Genomic DNA, 15770 nt, shown 5'->3' with positions numbered 1-15770 from the left:
ACCCTTTCGTCTCAATTCCCATGTTGACAGGCTCTCACCACGCGATGCCTGCCTCGTTAGCGCATTTCAAAGCACATTGCTTGTCATGTCACCTGTGCAAGACGTCCGCTCCATAATGTAAGATGACGAAATGCTTGCTTGTAGCTCCAACGACATCGCCGCTTTGACTCTGCGCGTGTGTCCCCGCGAAAATGGAATAAGTATATCAGTGCCTGCTCCTCTTCATCGTGACCCCAATAATCCCCACACGGAGGACCTACAAAAACCCCTTGTGATCGACCTGGGGAGCGTCAAGACTTGCTCTTCAGACCCGCATTACTAGCCGTAACATTGTCCATCGGCATACGCCTTACTTTGACACACGGCTTTACACCATGGCAGACCGCCCGCCTGCGACCGTCCCGCCGCCTGGTAGCACAGCCGACGAGGACAAGTACGAAAGTTCAGACAATGGTACTCACCGCCAGGAAAACAGTTACGATAGCCCGGGGGATGATGCCGACCGCGCTTTTTACCAGAAGTACGGCACTTACGACCGATATGAGATCACAGAAGAAGACTGCTACGAGGAATTGGGTTTTAGCTTCCCGACGTGGAAGAAGTGGATGATCCTTTCGGTTGTCTTCATCGTTCAGGTTTCTATGAACTTCAATACCTCACTGTATTCAAATGCCGTTGGGGGAATCTCTGAGGAATTCGGCGTCAGCAAGCAAGCAGCCCGACTTGGTGCTGCGATTTTCTTGATCACATATGCCTTTGGTTGTGAGCTTTGGGCTCCCTGGTCCGAGGAGTTGGGTAGATGGCCTATCTTACAGCTCTCGCTCTTCTTTGTAAATATCTGGCAAATTCCGGTTGGCATCGCTCCCAATTTCGCCACTATACTTGTCTGCCGTGCACTTGGAGGTCTTTCTACCGCTGGTGGAAGTGTCACCTTGGGCATGGTTGCAGACATGTGGGAAGCCGACACGCAACAGTACGCTGTGGTATGTGAGAGTGCACCCAAATATTCCTAACTTGGCTAACTTGTTCATGGTAGGCTTTCATTGTTTTCTCCTCCGTCGGCGGCTCCGTTCTTGGGCCAATTGTGGGTGGATTTGTCGAGTACAACCTTGCGTGGAGATGGAACATCTGGATCCAGCTTATCTTCGGTGGTGCTGTACAGATCTTGCACTTTTTCATGGTCCCCGAAACACGTACCACCATTATGATGGACAGGATCGCAAAGAAGCGTCGCCAAGAGGGCGAGAAGATTGGGAAGCCTGTCAACATCTGGGGTCCCAATGAGCTCACTCCCTTCAAGGAACGATTCTCTGCCCGCGAAATTCTCATCACTTGGGTCCGACCCTTCCGTATGTTCCTTACTGAACCCATTGTTTTGGTTCTCAGTCTACTTTCCGGATTCTCTGACGCTTTGATCTTCATGTTCCTTCAATCATACGCGCTCGTGTATGATCAATGGAACTTCAACGCCGTTACTATCGGTCTGGCCTTCATTCCCATCGGCATTGGGTATCTTCTTGCCTGGGCATCTTTCATCCCTGCCATCAAACGTAATATTCGAATTCGACATGAACGGCCTCATGACGAAATCGCTCAGTATGAATCTCGTCTATGGTGGCTTCTATACACTGCTCCTTGCTTGCCGATCGGTCTGATTGGATTTGCCTGGACAAGCACCGGCCCGCCAATCCACTGGATTGGATCAATGATCTTCAGTGCTATCATTGGTATTGCCAACTACGCCATCTATATGGCCACGATTGACTACATGATCTGTGCCTATGGACCTTACTCGGCTTCTGCAACTGGAGGCAACGGATGGTCTCGCGACTTCCTCGCTGGTGTCCTCACTCTCCCCGCCACCCCATTCTACCAAAACATCCCCAGTTCCTCGAACCCCAACCACCTTGCCTACGCTTCGACGATCCTGTTCTGCATTGCTGCCATTCTGGTCGCTGCTGTTTATGTCATCTACTGGAAGGGGCCGGTCCTCAGAAAGCGATCTCCATTCGCACAGCAATTGGCTGGAGCTCGGGAGGAGACCGGAGGAAGGAGAGTCAGCGCACTGCCGGGCCTCTACGGTTCTCGACACAACTCCATTGCTAACGGAGCTTCTGTCCCAGGGTCTAGGAGAGGAAGCGTTGTCCGTGGCCAGAGTTTCCAGGGACGCCAGAGCTCCATGTAAATTATCTGTACAAATATTTCCTTTCAAATGTATATACGTATCGATACGAATAATTAAATTGAATCAATATCATGATGACCATCGTCCAAATCGTATCTATTTCATCTACAAAGCACCACTTCTTAGTTTTCTAGTCAGAATTATAACTCAATCCCACATGCCATGATACTTCAGAGGGTCGAATCCCTTAGATCGCATAATCTGCTCTTCGATAGCAACTGCGCTCAGTAAGATATGTTGTGTCATCTCGTCGTCCACCTTCTCATGGCAAATACCAAGTACACCGACACTTACTCCATCTCCAATAATCTCGCCCTTTTCCTGCCCATCATCAGCCGCGTCTCCCTTCTTTTCCCATCTCGCACATCTAGGCTTATACACTGCAAGCACCATATCCGCCCCTGTCAATATCAACCCTCCACCAGACACCCTCCCCTTGCCTCCCCAGGAAATGTCACGATACTTTTGTGACAGCCTTGTCTGCCACTGATCGCCCTGTGCGCGCCATTCCACCCGGTCCTCTTTAATGGAAAACCCATCACTGCGATCTGGAAACCCCAACGCCTTCTCAAGAGTAGAATCAGACCACTGACCGTGACCCAATCCGCTACCGACCCACCATTCCTGAAGAGACATGTCGTCTGCCTTGCTCTTCCACTCGCCTTGTGCCTGAAAGGCAGACTGCGGTCTGACGCTGCTGACTGTGCACATATGTCGCCCGATCAAGCTGTGTGTTTGCGAGATGCTTCGAACAGATGTGGCTTTCCTATCCACGATATTTTCGACATTGGTTGTCTGAGGGAAGATGGCGATGACCTGATTGCTGTTGGACGGCCATATCGGGAAGGTCGAGTTGGCGGCGGTGTCTACAAAGTACTTGGAAACTTCTTTTAGCCCATCGCTTGTGGCATCTTCAGTCGTCTCGAAGACGCCGAAGATACGGTCTGATGGTGTCGTTGCATCGGATGATAATGATGACGAGAACCAACCTGTGGTTTTTACTTGCGTTGGTCGCAGTTCGTACGTTCGGAGTGGTGTGGCGGTGTAGATTTTGTCTTTAGACATCGTGATTGCGAATTATGTTATTTTCCTCCAGGTGGTTATGAGTCTGAATTATTGAAAAGGTGTCTTTTTGTAAATTTCACATGTTTGTCGATGCCTAGCACCATGGCTCAGCCCAGCTCATTGCATGGAGGCCTATGTGGTGGTGTTGCCTGATTGCACAGCCACATCAACACCCTTTGGCCATGTTTGGAAGCTGACTGGGGAGCGTGTGAGGAGACTTATAACATCCAGTAATCATTGCTAAGAGGCTCGGAAGTAAAAACGTACTCGTTGCTTTCGAGGATCGAGTCCAACCCAATGCGTGCATTGCATTGTAACCAGTGCTCAGAAGTTCGGTTAAAAATTGAGTGGAGGAGGTTGTAAAATCAATGTAAACCAATGTAAAATCAACATAAAGTCATACATCTTTCGCAAGAATGAATAATCAAAGTGCCGTTTCATAGCTCCGCTAATAATACCATCAAATGATACGACATTGTAGGATGCGGTTCATGGTTGCTATAATCTTCTTTTGCAACGAGCATCGCTTTCGCAATACGCAAACAGCCTGATAGTGAAGCTCCTCAAAGATCACCACTTTCGTCTGAGATTCCATTGGACGCTCCCATTAGTGGCTAATGGGGACATTTACTCGGCTTTCTTTCCCTTCTTCCCAGCCTCAGATGGGGCGTATCCCGTGTCGCTCTGACGGCAAATCCCGGCTCACAGTATCCAGTACTTTCAGATTACGCCCGCTTTGAAGTTTCCAATTTTGGTTGCTTTTTCAAGGAGTGTCTCAATTGCAGAACCACGGTGCAGATCGCACATCATCATCGATAGACACATTCAGCTTGATCTGCGATTTTCTGTACATCGAGATTCTTACCCCTGAACACAGAAACCAGATCTGGCGTACGAGTGACAGGCAGTAATACGGCAAGGCTGGAGCGTCGCGCCTCGGACTCTTCCAACCGCGCTTTGCACAGACTGCACCTAGTGAAATTCGCGACTACTTACGACTTCCACTTTCTAGAACTTCAAATTCACGACTCAAGACAGCCCCATCGAAAGACTCGATCTAGGCTCTGTAAGCAAAAAGGTACAATCCAGGTCGAGACCCCTTTCCCAAACGGGCACTATCCTTTTGACGTACAGCATGGGTCGCTTTGCGCCTAAAACGCCCCCACGCTCCGACGAACGCCATCTGTGCCACCTCACGAACGGATCTTCAATCTAAGCGAAAGATGCTTGCCGTGTTGCCGCGAGCACTTCAAAAAGATAGATGTGGCTGAATATCTGATCTTCGACTTCAGCTGAGCCAAGAAATCGAAATCTTCGGCATACAAGGAATCAGGGACTAGGGCGCCATCAGCATTGCACAATGGGAATAATTCTGGCAAAATCCCATGCACAGTGCATAGGAAACTATGTGCGGAAACTAAAGGAACCCAACTTTCTGAATTCGCGGTCCGCTTCTGCGGCGGAAGTGCGTCCAGGTTGCAACCAACTGTGAGGATACAGGTATCAACGTCAGTCCTGACAAACTTCACATAACCAACAACAAGCGACACGTTTGCAAGGCTTCGCACCAAAGCCAATTCTTGGTACAAAGATCGCGCACGAATTCCTCCACTCGACCTGCAACACTGAATCGTATAATACAACACTACTCTCTTGGTATTGCTAATGACTCGCTGTGTGTTCTTTCGTCCGGATTCTCTATCCGATAGCGAGCTATTCATCTTCTTAGTGCGCTGCCCACGGGAACGAAGCAGGGGTCCCCAGTTGAGATGGAGAATAATGACAATGCCCAATCCGACAACCTGTTTGGGGGCGTGTTTGCTTTTGTTTTGACATCAATTTCCCCCAATGCTGCATTCAGATCTCACGTCAAAGATCAACATTGTGACGAGCAATTGATCTTCAGGAGATATCAATGCACAATACTCCGTACAGACACTGTCAGCATTTAGGAGAATTTGTGTTCATTTTGTTTGAGCAAGTGACACCAAGTTTAATGAAATGTGTCACTGTGATGGCTTCATGCAGGTACCAAAACCAGTGGCTGTTACCATTGCCAAGAATATCGTTACTTCTTTTCAGCTTATGCAGGGGTAGGTTATCAACGTTCTGGCAAGTCAAAGAAAACCGGAGCGACCATTATCCGGGCCTTTTTGTGTGGCTTAGGCAATGAGAATCGTAGGGTTAGTGAGTACCCCATCCCATCATAATGTCTTTTGAGGCTTGAGTGGTTTAGACCTAGTAGGCCATGTAGCTTGATCGCGTGGACTCTTGCCCTTTTCGAGCCACGCTGAGGTCCATGCCGCTGAAAAAATGGTGCACTTTCTAGATGCTTTTGTCAAAATGTTAGATACTGGATGGTCACGCGGGTTGGGAGAGAAAAGTAAACACGACGACTTCAATTATGGAAAGTTAAGTCTACATCAACTAGTATCCAGGATTCCTCCAAGCCACCTTCAACCCCGCAAACTCGCCCATCGTGTGGATGCACCTGCTTCCTACCGCATTCAATGAATCATAATGAAAAGAGAAGAGCCTGATGAAGGACATCTGTATATAATGAGGGGCCATCATAACAGTAATCCTAAGCCGTGATATCGTTTAGACAAGGATGACGCGCCTGTTGAGAGCCTGCTTGGCCTGAGGCTCGGCCTTGCGGCGCTCGATGAGACCGCCACGCTTGACGTATCCGGCGTTGGGGGTGCCGTAGTTCTCGAGAGGCTCCTCGTAATCAGAAGATGGATCGGCAACGGGAGGAGAGGTCTTCGATGGGGTCTCGGAGGGGTAGGTCTCGTATTCAGTGGCAGTAGAAGTTGGGTAGACCTCATACTCGCTGGCAGTGGAAGTAGGGTAGACCTCATACTCACTGGCGGTGGAAGTGGGGTAAACCTCATACTCGCTGGCAGTGGAAGTGGGGTAGACCTCGTACTCGCTGGCAGTGGAGGTAGGGTAGGTCTCATACTCGCTGGCAGTGGAGGTAGGATAGGTCTCATATTCCTTGGTAGAAGAAGAGGTGGGGTAAGTCTCATACTCCTTGGTGGAAGAAGAAGTAGGGTAGGTTTCATACTCCTGGGCAGAGGAGGAAGAGGGGTAGGTCTCATACTCCTTGGTAGAAGAGGAGACAGGGTAAGGGACATAAGAAGAAGTTGGGTAGCCGTTGTATCCCTTGGTGGTGGAGGAGATGGGGTAGCTGGGCTTGTCGGTGCTCTGGAACTTGCAAGTATAGGGCTCGTTAGACTTGGTGACAGTGACGGTCTCAGCATCGTGGTGGTAGAAACCAGGAGGGTAGACAGTGGTGGTGGGGTAGACGAAGGTGGTAGGCTGCTCGAACTTGGTCGTGGTGGGCTTCTCAACCTCGTACTCTCCAGCACCAGTGCAGGTAACGACCTCAGTCTTGTAGACGGTGATGGTCTTGGTACCCTCAGTCTGGTAGCTTTGGGGAACCTTAGTAGTGATGGTGGTGGGCTCGGTCTCGGTGACAGTTATGGTGTAACCACCATAGGTGAGCGAATCACCGAACTGAGCAGTGTAAGTCGTCTCAGCAGCGACAGTCTCGTACTTGGTAATGGTCTTCTCGTAGGCCGGGATGGTGTAAACGCCGGGGGTCGCGAAGGTAGTTGCGGATGGCTTAGGCACGCCGTAGTCGAAAGTATGGACATACTTGTTCCACTTGCCGTTCTCGAACTCCTTGACGGTGACTTTCTGCTTGTCCTTGCTGCCCTTGTAGAGCTTGTTGCCCTTGTAGCCGGGAAGAGCCTTTGGTCCGAGATCCTTGTACTTGGCCTCGTGGACCTTCTCGTACAACTCGAAGTAAGGCTTCACGACGGGAGTAGCAGTGCTGTTCTTGGGGAAGTATCCGGTGGGGGCAGCATATCCAGCAGCGGGCTCAGTCCTGTAGCGGGTAGCCGTGGACTTGGTCGAGTAGAGCACAACCTTCTGGTTGGTCTTGGTGATAGTCACTGGCTCACCGTTGCATCCCTTGATGACAGTGGAGACCCAGAGATACTCAGAGCTCTTCCCAGACGCATCGTAGGTAGGGACAGCCTGGTACTGCTTGGTGACAGTGACTGGGGCGTGTCCATAGCCAGGGTTAATCGTGGTGTAAGCTGGCTTTGCCGAGCTGGAAGGGGTCTCGTAGCTAGGCTGGCCGTAGGAATCGGCAGCTGCAACGGCAACGGCGCCGGCAAGGATGGCGATGGACTTCATTGTGGATTATGATTAGGGTATATTAAGTATTTAAAAATAAAAAGAAGGACTGTGGTCGGTAGGTACTAAATGAAGGACAAGCACTCGAACGCTGGGATAGCTGAGCGATTCAGACAAAAGAATGACTGTGGTGGAATGAGTGAGTGAGTGAAGAACAACAACAAGCAGAGGAAAGCCTTCATGATATAGACTTCCTAGACGCTTGGATCGCGATTATGATGCCCCTGAGCATTTGTCTGGATTGCTCAAGGCTGCCCACATTCAGACCGGTCATTTGGCTAGGTGGATCTCTAGCATCTCATGCCTGCCAGCATGCCTGTAATCACCAGGGTCAAATTACCATTTGATATTACACCGTCTTCTTTGGTGCGGTACGGCAATGAGGAAGGGACGGAAACAGTATCGAGCAAGCGAAGAGGCTGTGATGGCTGGCTGTGTGGATAGACTATGAGTGGAGAGTCGCATGCCACATTACCCATTTTGGTAGTTTTTCATTGCCTCATACTTGCAATAGTATGATGAAAAGCCACAATCCTAACGCTAAGATGTGCCTAAACGCCGTGGAATGAAAATTGCAGCTTGGGCTGAGGGATCGGTATTTACCGTCAACCGAATGGCCAGTGGCGTCAGGAGTCAGTGCATATCTGCGCGATCTCTTCAAGACCACGGCCGAACTAGCTTCATTCTTGGCGCTAACATTGGGAGATAGTAAGAGTATTATTTTCTGATTCCATGGCATTCTCACGAGGCGTCCGATGGCGTTGCCAGCGACACCAGTAGCGGGTACCTGCGTTGGAGAACCACAGAAAGGCGGTATGAGCGCCCCTTTATTTTAATCGTGAAGATTTATTCGTCATTATTGATATGAGGAAATATGTCTATGTAGGAGATAATTCTATGTTGAAGATTGATTATTACAATTCGAAGCTCGACGGCTCCGGGAGCAGCCCTTCAAACAACGTGCTCATGACTTCGCCAAGTCTGTCCAACGCTTTAACATCAGTTGTCACCACATCATCATTCAGGCAGATTTGTCCTGCTTTCTTATTGTGCTTAAGGTATGGTTTTAGTAGAACATGCTCCGCTTGCTCAGCATCAGTCACCATGTAGAACATTGCGTCGGGTTGAACAATGGTGTACTGATACTTCATCACTGCCTTTACGACAGTTTCACGCTGTTCCGGTTTCGTGATTTTGTCCGGGAGAAGTGGTTCCAAGCCTGCTTTTCTGCGGTTCAGAATGAGCTTCAGTAGACAATCACCGCATCGCGGTGTTTGACGGGCGATCCTATCGAAGATGGCAGCCGATGAGAATACAGGGCTACGGGCGGTGGCGTCAGTCGAAGGCATCGAGAATCCAGGCGCGAGGCAGTCTTCTGTATCAAAAGCATCGCAGTCCACATCTTTGATCATAGCTGGTCCATCCAAAGATGTCCATAGAGTCTCGGTATTGACCAACGGTGGTTGAAGGCCGGCATGGTCAAGGTGCTCGGCCACACGATAAAAGATTCGATGTCGGAATAGTTCTGGTGACTCATTGCCCATGCCTTCAGCAAGATCTTCTAGGATTCGATTTCGTTCTTCCCAGTCCAAGTAACCATCGTCGTTGAAATCGCTTCGAAGCATGATATAACTCCAAAGGAGTGCCTCTCTATGTCTCTCCATGGTGTAATGGAACACGACATACCAGGAATAAAGCTGGAAGCCTGTCTCGCCGCGAAAGCGTTGGAGTGCGCTCCTCAATGCGGGGCGAGGAAAGCTCGTTATTGCCTCCTTGGTGATACTACGAGAAAGAGAATGGCCAAAATGGACTTGTCCCTTCCGCTTGCGAGCACCGAATCGACGGTTGAGCAACCAAGATGTGTAGATCAAGAAAGGCTTTTCCCCGAAACGTTCGGCGTCTTTCTCTGTAGGTGGAAGCAGTGTGTTGTATGCATTCTCCTTGAAACCTAGAGTGGGTCCAAAAAGTGGTGAGTACAAATCAGCTGCAGAGTGTGGCTTGCCGAGAATCATATCGTCCGAAAGTGCAAACAGCTGTTCCGCGTTAGCAAGGGCTCATATTTGATCGATCCAGTCAACTTACCCTATCAGTCTCAGACTTGGTGTTGTATAATTGATTTTCGATAGTCAAGGAATCAAAGGTCGGAAGACACTTGCGCTCATCTGGTCCGAAGAACTCCTCCTGTGAAAGCACCTGAACCTGAGGATTGTCGTCTCGGAGCCAGTGGGGCCTCTGCTTCCCCATCGTGCGGGGTTGTTCCGCATCTTCTTGCTCATTCTCGAACGCATTGACCAAGATTTGGATGCGATTGGTAAAATCCCCAGCGTACTTCTCAACGCTGCGCATTGAGTAGCGAAGTTCATTCCATTCACGGTATCTGTTGGTACTATGAGAAGCAATCCATACACCCTCTGGATCATTGAGAGTTGAGTTCAACTCGTATGGTTTCATAGTCGAAACGAATTCCGATTGAGAGCCATTAACCCCTGATTAGCCTGGTTAGCTTATGTTAGGAAATTTCAAAGTCGCTTGAACCTACAAGTATAGACGAAGTCAATCTTGGGTTCCTCAAGCTTAGGCCCCTGGAAGCGGGCTTCGGAAACCCACTGATCCTCCCAACCTTCAAGAATGACATCTCTCACTGACTCCTCAAAAGGCACGTGAATCATATCTGGAAGAGCATCGGCTTTCTCTTTGAGCATTTCGCACTCTTCCCAGGCGGGAAATTTATAATTCTCGTCCCAAGGTGACATCTTGTGCAGCGTCTCGATAGGGCCTCGGAGCTCCTGCTTTACAAGGGTTTCTGATGTATCTTCTGAGGTGCCCGGTTGCTTCCTCTGTGCCTCTGTTTCGCCGTGATGCTCCTGAGGCTTCTCAGTAGACTGTTGCTCTGAGGCTTCAGGCGAGGAATCGTCGTCATCGGGATGAAGCAGCTTCGCAGCATGCTCAACATTTCCACCCGTAGATTCCTGAATAACACCAATATTGTCCGAATCATGTTCCTCTGATTCATCCTCATCGTCCACGTCCGGTCTGTTGTTATTGTTGTTGCGACTGGGTGGACTTGTCCTTGGAGGCGATGGCGTAGGGCTAGGAAGCGGTTCCTTTTGGAAATTGCTTGGCCTTCGGTGTATATGATGGCCGTGCGGACCGACTTCATGTGGGTTTGGTGAAATATCTACAGGCTCCTGAGAAAGCTTCTCTTCTTCTGTAGCATGATGAGGTGATTGTTGTACGCCGACTTCTTCAACTACTTGATCCACATAGAATTGGGAGCTTCGCGAGTGCCACAGAACCAGGGCAGCGAGAATGAATAAGAGATAGTAAATTGCACGAAAAGAGCGACGCTGCCGATGATACAACGAGTGTGAATTGCCCCCAAACATGTTGAGCGAACGTAATGAATGAAATGTTGTATCAGGCTAAGAGCAAACCAAACAGCATGGAGAACTGAAGGGAAGAAAACTTGAGAGGCAAAGAGGGCACAAATGGTGCTAATATGCATCCAATCTTGTGAGGAAAAAAAAAACTCCAAAGGGGCAATATGTCGTGTGCTACATCCTCATAATCTTATCGATGTAGGCTTCAGCAAGCGCCGCAGCTCAGCCGTGAATTAGAACCACGCAGCTTCGCCAATTCACCACACCCCCTGATTTAAATGACCATGGCGCCTCAAAATGCGGACGCTCATGCAGACCCTAGTGTGATGGATATCTCGTCACTGGTGTTCCAGGTTCAAAAAAGAAAAGAGGCGCTGATTAAGTCCTAGATCACCATTGATGCCCTGGACCTGGGATGTGTTCCGGTGATACAGGGCAGAGTTGAGTGTGTCGGCTATCGTTGGGGCGTACTTGGGACCATTTGCTCGTCTGATCCGCGCGATTCGTAACTAATTTAGCTCACGCTTCAGCCCGTTGGCGCAACACTAGGTAGATCCCGATGATTCGCACGGGATGTTTCTTCGCCCAACCCTTGTCTATGTTTTCCTCCCTGAGCACGCGACACTCGCTCGTAAGTCCTCTGGTGTAGACTGTCCGGATGGATGAATCCTAAGCACGTCTGCCGATGCCGGCTGTACATATTCTCACCAGCATCAACGAGAACAATCGATGGAAACGCCAGATTGTTTCTCGTGGAGTAAGACATCACGGCCGCAATCAATCTACGACCGATCGCCGTCAGAAGGTATCATTGGGATGTTTTCTAGGGTTCAATATCGTGAGTCAAGCGGAAACATCCAATCCTCTGAAATGTGGATTCGTAGCCACTTGCCTCGTAGAAAAACCTCGCCCATCTTTCGGACAAAGCTAATGGGCTATGGAGCCGAAGCCTTATTCATGCTAATGAAGCAGGCGGACAGATTTCCCTCCCTTAAGAAAGCATTATTAAGTGGAATCGAGGTCGTATCCTATCGAGTGTCTGACTCTCTATCGGTGTTACCGAACCCAAGGCAGAGGGCAGAGCAGCCTTTCAAAGGATAAATATATTGATTATGACAAGAATGCTTAGTTCGGCAAGATTGAATCCTTTCGCGAAATCATTACAATCAACTGGGAAAACTGGATCTACTTGATCCAGATCGTGAGGGCACAGTCCATTAAGTGTCCATGTTTGTGGTGGGAACCGGGGGTTGCCTACTGGGACATTTTTTTTTATCTTACTTTCAGACCGCTGTGTTCTCCGTGCGTAAACCCGACACCGAGGTGACAGAATGCAAGGCGTGGGGTGTGTGGGGAGTGTTGATGTGCTCTGGACTTTGGATGTGGCTTGCGTAGTCACCGAGAGGCGTTCGCTGTGTCGCGTGCCTATGCCGCGGACCCTGCGCTAACAAGCAAACAAAGAGAAAAGCCCAAACCCCCTGCATCTTCGACGAATATTGGCATACACCAAGCAATGAGCCATTGTTTAGCAAGAAGCTCCTGGGTCTGGTTATCATGCACGCGTCAGGAGAATGGATTGAAGTGGGGTTGGTGTTCTTCGAAGCGCTCATAGTTCAGAACATCCCTTGAAGTAGAAATCGTGTACTCTGCAGGGCAAGCAATGGATTTCTCTGCCTCCAGTAGATATGATAATCCAAATCAGAATAAGCCGTACTCGATGAAGACTCGCATTGGGTGGGGTTTCTCAGGAAGTGATGCGAAAACAGCAATATTGTCCAGAAGTTTTTCTTCTGAGTGTATGTGCATTTGCGCGTACGCAAAAATCGATCACGGTAGCACAGCTCAAGGCGGCGTGCAATGGGATTTCAAATTCTATAACCAACACACATGAAGCCACAAACACTATCGTCTAAGCTTATTCTCCATTCACACTAATAAATTTTGTAGTGGCGGTTTCTACTCTACGGTAATGATTATATTTCAACTTAGGCTACTAAGCTGCTACTTTTATGACTGCTCGCCCTGCAAGTTTCCCAGCATTGAGGTCATCGAGAAAACCATTGATGTCCTCGAGATTACCACGCGTTAAGATAGGATGTACAAGATCTCGAGCAGTGAAATCGAGGGCCTGGATGAGGCCTGTCAGTTGAAGTTTGATAACCGAGTTTGTCTGACTTACCTCTTCGACGTCCTTCAACGTCCCCACGACACTACCAACAACATTGAGCTTCTTCAAACACAGAAGAAGCGGATGAGCGCCGGCAATGACGGACGAATCTTTGGGCAGACCAACGGCTACCATTGTTCCTCCAGGTCTCAAGAGCTGCGGTGCCGTATCATATCCAGCCTTTGAAGCTGCAGTGACGACTACACCATGTGCACCATAGGTGGTGATCTTCATTATCTCGGCTTGTACATCCTTGACAGTAGTGAAGTCAACAAATTTCTCAGCACCAAGCTTGAGACAGAGATCTCGCTTTGCGTCGCCACCATCCACAGCTATAACACGCATGCCCATCGCTTTGGCATACTGCACTGCCAGATGTCCCAGACCTGCCGACGGTTAGGGACTGATAATGATTATAATACTGGCTTGACATACCACCACCAGCACCAGGCAATACAATCCACTGCCCTGGTTTGACAGCACTCCTCTTGCATGCAACATAGGCCGTCACGCCGCCACACATGATCGGACCAGCCTCCTCATCCTTAACACCATCGGGAAGCCGTGTTGCATACCTAGCATCCGTGAGAGCGTATTCCTGGAATGTTCCCGCAATGCTGAAGCCGCTGTTGATTTGCTTTGGACAGTGACACTCGTCGACTCCATTAGTACAAAACTCGCACTTCCGGCATACACTCGCTATCCACTTGATTCCGGCACGATCACCTTCCTTCCAGAGATCCTTGACGTCGGATCCCACGGCAACGACCACTCCAGCGCCCTCATGACCAGCAACGCCATGGGTCTGTGGTTGCATGGAGACACCCGAGAATGACCATTCATCGTGAAGAAGTGACTTATCGGAGGCACAGAGACCGCTGTAGTTTATCTTCACGAGAATCTGGTCCGGCGCCGGCTGTGGGACCTCGATGGATTTGACTTCGACTTTCGCACTGTCACCCTCGCCGACCTTGACTGCTGCTCGCTGGGTGCTTGGTATCCCCATTGGTGATCTTTCTATGCTAATCAAAAACGATGTCTAATGTACTTTCTTACATGTAAAGATATCACGATGATTTATACTAAGAACCATCGGATACTTTCCCTCCATATTGCGGGGTAAGATATCCATCCGCCCTAGACTTCGAGAAGCCATTCCAAACGAAGGATGAAGCCTAAACATGGGTTCACAGCACTCGAAGCATGCTCACATACAAATCCTCGCTTGTCCCTGCCGACTAATGTCACTCTTTTCCAGATCCGCGTCATGATGTTACTAGAACGCTATTCGAGTAAGCAGAACTGACGACCGAAAACATGATCCGATAGATAGGATATAAGTGATTGGACCAATTCAATGTGCACATGAGTCTCGATGTTGACTTGGAAGGATCATGTATTGTGGGGCGTGCTGCTAGTATCATGCGGGGTAGGTGGGATGACTTTTACTACGTACAGTCATACGAGGCTGTGATGCGGTCGAACGGACCGAATCTACATGAAGAGTGTCTAGATCATTCATTTCAATTGTTGAGATGCTGAATCTGTTCTGTTATCGGATTATCGAGCTGCACTGCCGTCGCAAGACGTGTATGCAGCCCTCGAAATCTCACCTATATTAACAAGACTAATGACCCAACGTCACTGAACATAGTTTGATCAGGCACAAAGCTCGCATGAAGATTCGTATTGCTCAGTAAAAGATTACCATCGTTAGTGCACCTTTGTTCTCCGTGGACATCATTGATTTCTACATAAGGCATCGTACTTTATAGGGTAGTTCTTGTGCTTCTCGTGTGCAGAATTCAGCCAAGAAAGTTACACTTCCAGCATCGCAAAATCATGTTCATGTCCTGTTTACGACCAAAGCCCACTATAAAGCCCAGTAGCTAGAACATCCAATCGGCCTCGATTGTTTTCTCCAATGTACTGTGTACTGAGGCAGTTTGGTACTCTAGTGATTGGCGAAATGACACTGTCTTCGAGCTTCACAATGCTGTGAAAGTTAATCGCAATCGTGGGGCCCTCAATGAGAATGAAATAATCCGGATCGAGGGAAGTATTTAGTGAGTAAGGCAGTCCAAACAAAAGAACAGACGTGTTTGTATCCGAGTTCATGTTCCTGACACATCGGTCCTATCCATGGACGACTTCCACCTCCGGGTGGCCATTTCACACGGCCGAAGTTGTCGGATCGATGGTCCTTGAAACACCAAACATGGTCCTCCATAGCCTGACTTCATAAGTTGGAAAATTGGACACCAGGTGATTCCCTACGCAAACTTCGACTGCCTCGGAGGGACTCCGACCCGTTTCGTCATTCTGCAAATTCAGGAAAGTGAACATCCATCGCCGACACAAGCTGCCTTCCGTTGTGTGTTTGGGAATCAGGTTCACGCACGTTGGCCGAACCTTGAGGTAGACCTGATGTACGAGCAACTCCAAAGCATCTATTGATGTTTTCACTTGTCCGATTAAGTGTTTTGCCAGCTTCACCTGCGCTTGGAGGGCGCGAGAACATTCAGAGAGGGCCTCAAAATCAGTCATCTTCTTTCCCTGGCGCGCTTCTTTGAACATCTCGTGTGCCAAGTGGCCTATGATGTACCAATTTGAAAAGAACTCCTGGTCTCGACGCTCTGTGCCTGTCTCAAATACTGACGCAAGTCGGCAAAAGAGGTGTGGATTGCTCGCGCGGCGTGGGTGGCGACTGGCATGAGGAATAAGGTGATATCGGAAGCCAATAGATCGGTATCGGCGCTCATAATGA

The 15770-nt window shown here is 49.2% G+C and overlaps 6 protein-coding genes across 6 annotated transcripts; 2 read left to right on the top strand and 4 right to left on the bottom strand.

Moving 5' to 3' along the window:
* The first annotated feature begins 242 nt into the window (after positions 1 to 242).
* Positions 243 to 2272, top strand: BU24DRAFT_369517 (MFS general substrate transporter). The gene is made up of 2 exons (XM_033524399.1): positions 243 to 983; positions 1037 to 2272. The coding sequence occupies exons 1-2, from the start codon at positions 375 to 377 to the stop codon at positions 2183 to 2185; spliced, it is 1758 nt and encodes a 585-aa protein (XP_033383975.1). The 5' UTR covers positions 243 to 374; the 3' UTR covers positions 2186 to 2272.
* A 60-nt stretch (positions 2273 to 2332) lies between these two features.
* BU24DRAFT_491853 (uncharacterized protein) lies at positions 2333 to 3250 on the bottom strand (the record flags this gene model as incomplete). The annotated part of the gene is made up of 1 exon (XM_033533848.1): positions 2333 to 3250. One exon carries the CDS (start codon positions 3248 to 3250, stop codon positions 2333 to 2335), a length of 918 nt encoding a protein of 305 aa, XP_033383974.1.
* A 1558-nt stretch (positions 3251 to 4808) lies between these two features.
* Positions 4809 to 5203, top strand: BU24DRAFT_421935 (uncharacterized protein; the record flags this gene model as incomplete). The annotated part of the gene is made up of 1 exon (XM_033527849.1): positions 4809 to 5203. The coding sequence occupies exon 1, from the start codon at positions 5020 to 5022 to the stop codon at positions 5200 to 5202; it is 183 nt and encodes a 60-aa protein (XP_033383973.1). The 5' UTR covers positions 4809 to 5019.
* Positions 5204 to 5851: 648 nt separating this feature from the next.
* BU24DRAFT_491852 (uncharacterized protein) lies at positions 5852 to 7456 on the bottom strand (the record flags this gene model as incomplete). Its single annotated transcript, XM_033533847.1, has 1 exon — positions 5852 to 7456. One exon carries the CDS (start codon positions 7454 to 7456, stop codon positions 5852 to 5854), a length of 1605 nt encoding a protein of 534 aa, XP_033383972.1.
* A 914-nt stretch (positions 7457 to 8370) lies between these two features.
* BU24DRAFT_346597 (uncharacterized protein) lies at positions 8371 to 10209 on the bottom strand (the record flags this gene model as incomplete). The annotated part of the gene is made up of 3 exons (XM_033523492.1): positions 8371 to 9489; positions 9539 to 9942; positions 9996 to 10209. The coding sequence occupies 3 exons, from the start codon at positions 10207 to 10209 to the stop codon at positions 8371 to 8373; spliced, it is 1737 nt and encodes a 578-aa protein (XP_033383971.1).
* A 2620-nt stretch (positions 10210 to 12829) lies between these two features.
* BU24DRAFT_390914 (alcohol dehydrogenase) lies at positions 12830 to 14353 on the bottom strand (the record flags this gene model as incomplete). The annotated part of the gene is made up of 3 exons (XM_033525090.1): positions 13439 to 14353; positions 13016 to 13389; positions 12830 to 12964 (listed from the first exon to the last, which is right to left on the bottom strand). Exons 1-3 carry the CDS (start codon positions 14007 to 14009, stop codon positions 12830 to 12832), a joined length of 1080 nt encoding a protein of 359 aa, XP_033383970.1. The 5' UTR covers positions 14010 to 14353.
* Positions 14354 to 15770: the final 1417 nt, after the last annotated feature.

This window comes from Aaosphaeria arxii (assembly GCF_010015735.1).
Source record: "Aaosphaeria arxii CBS 175.79 unplaced genomic scaffold BU24scaffold_4, whole genome shotgun sequence".
NCBI lineage: Eukaryota > Fungi > Ascomycota > Dothideomycetes > Pleosporales > Aaosphaeria > Aaosphaeria arxii.
This window is presented reverse-complemented; position numbering and strand designations above follow the sequence as displayed.

Bases quoted from the DNA above. Each gene is read 5' to 3' on its own strand.
- BU24DRAFT_369517 (XM_033524399.1), top strand. From the start codon at position 375: ATGGCAGACCGCCCGCCTGCGACCGTCCCGCCGCCTGGTAGCACAGCC. The intron at 984-1,036 runs GTATGTGAGAGT...TGTTCATGGTAG, and splicing joins ACACGCAACAGTACGCTGTG to GCTTTCATTGTTTTCTCCTC.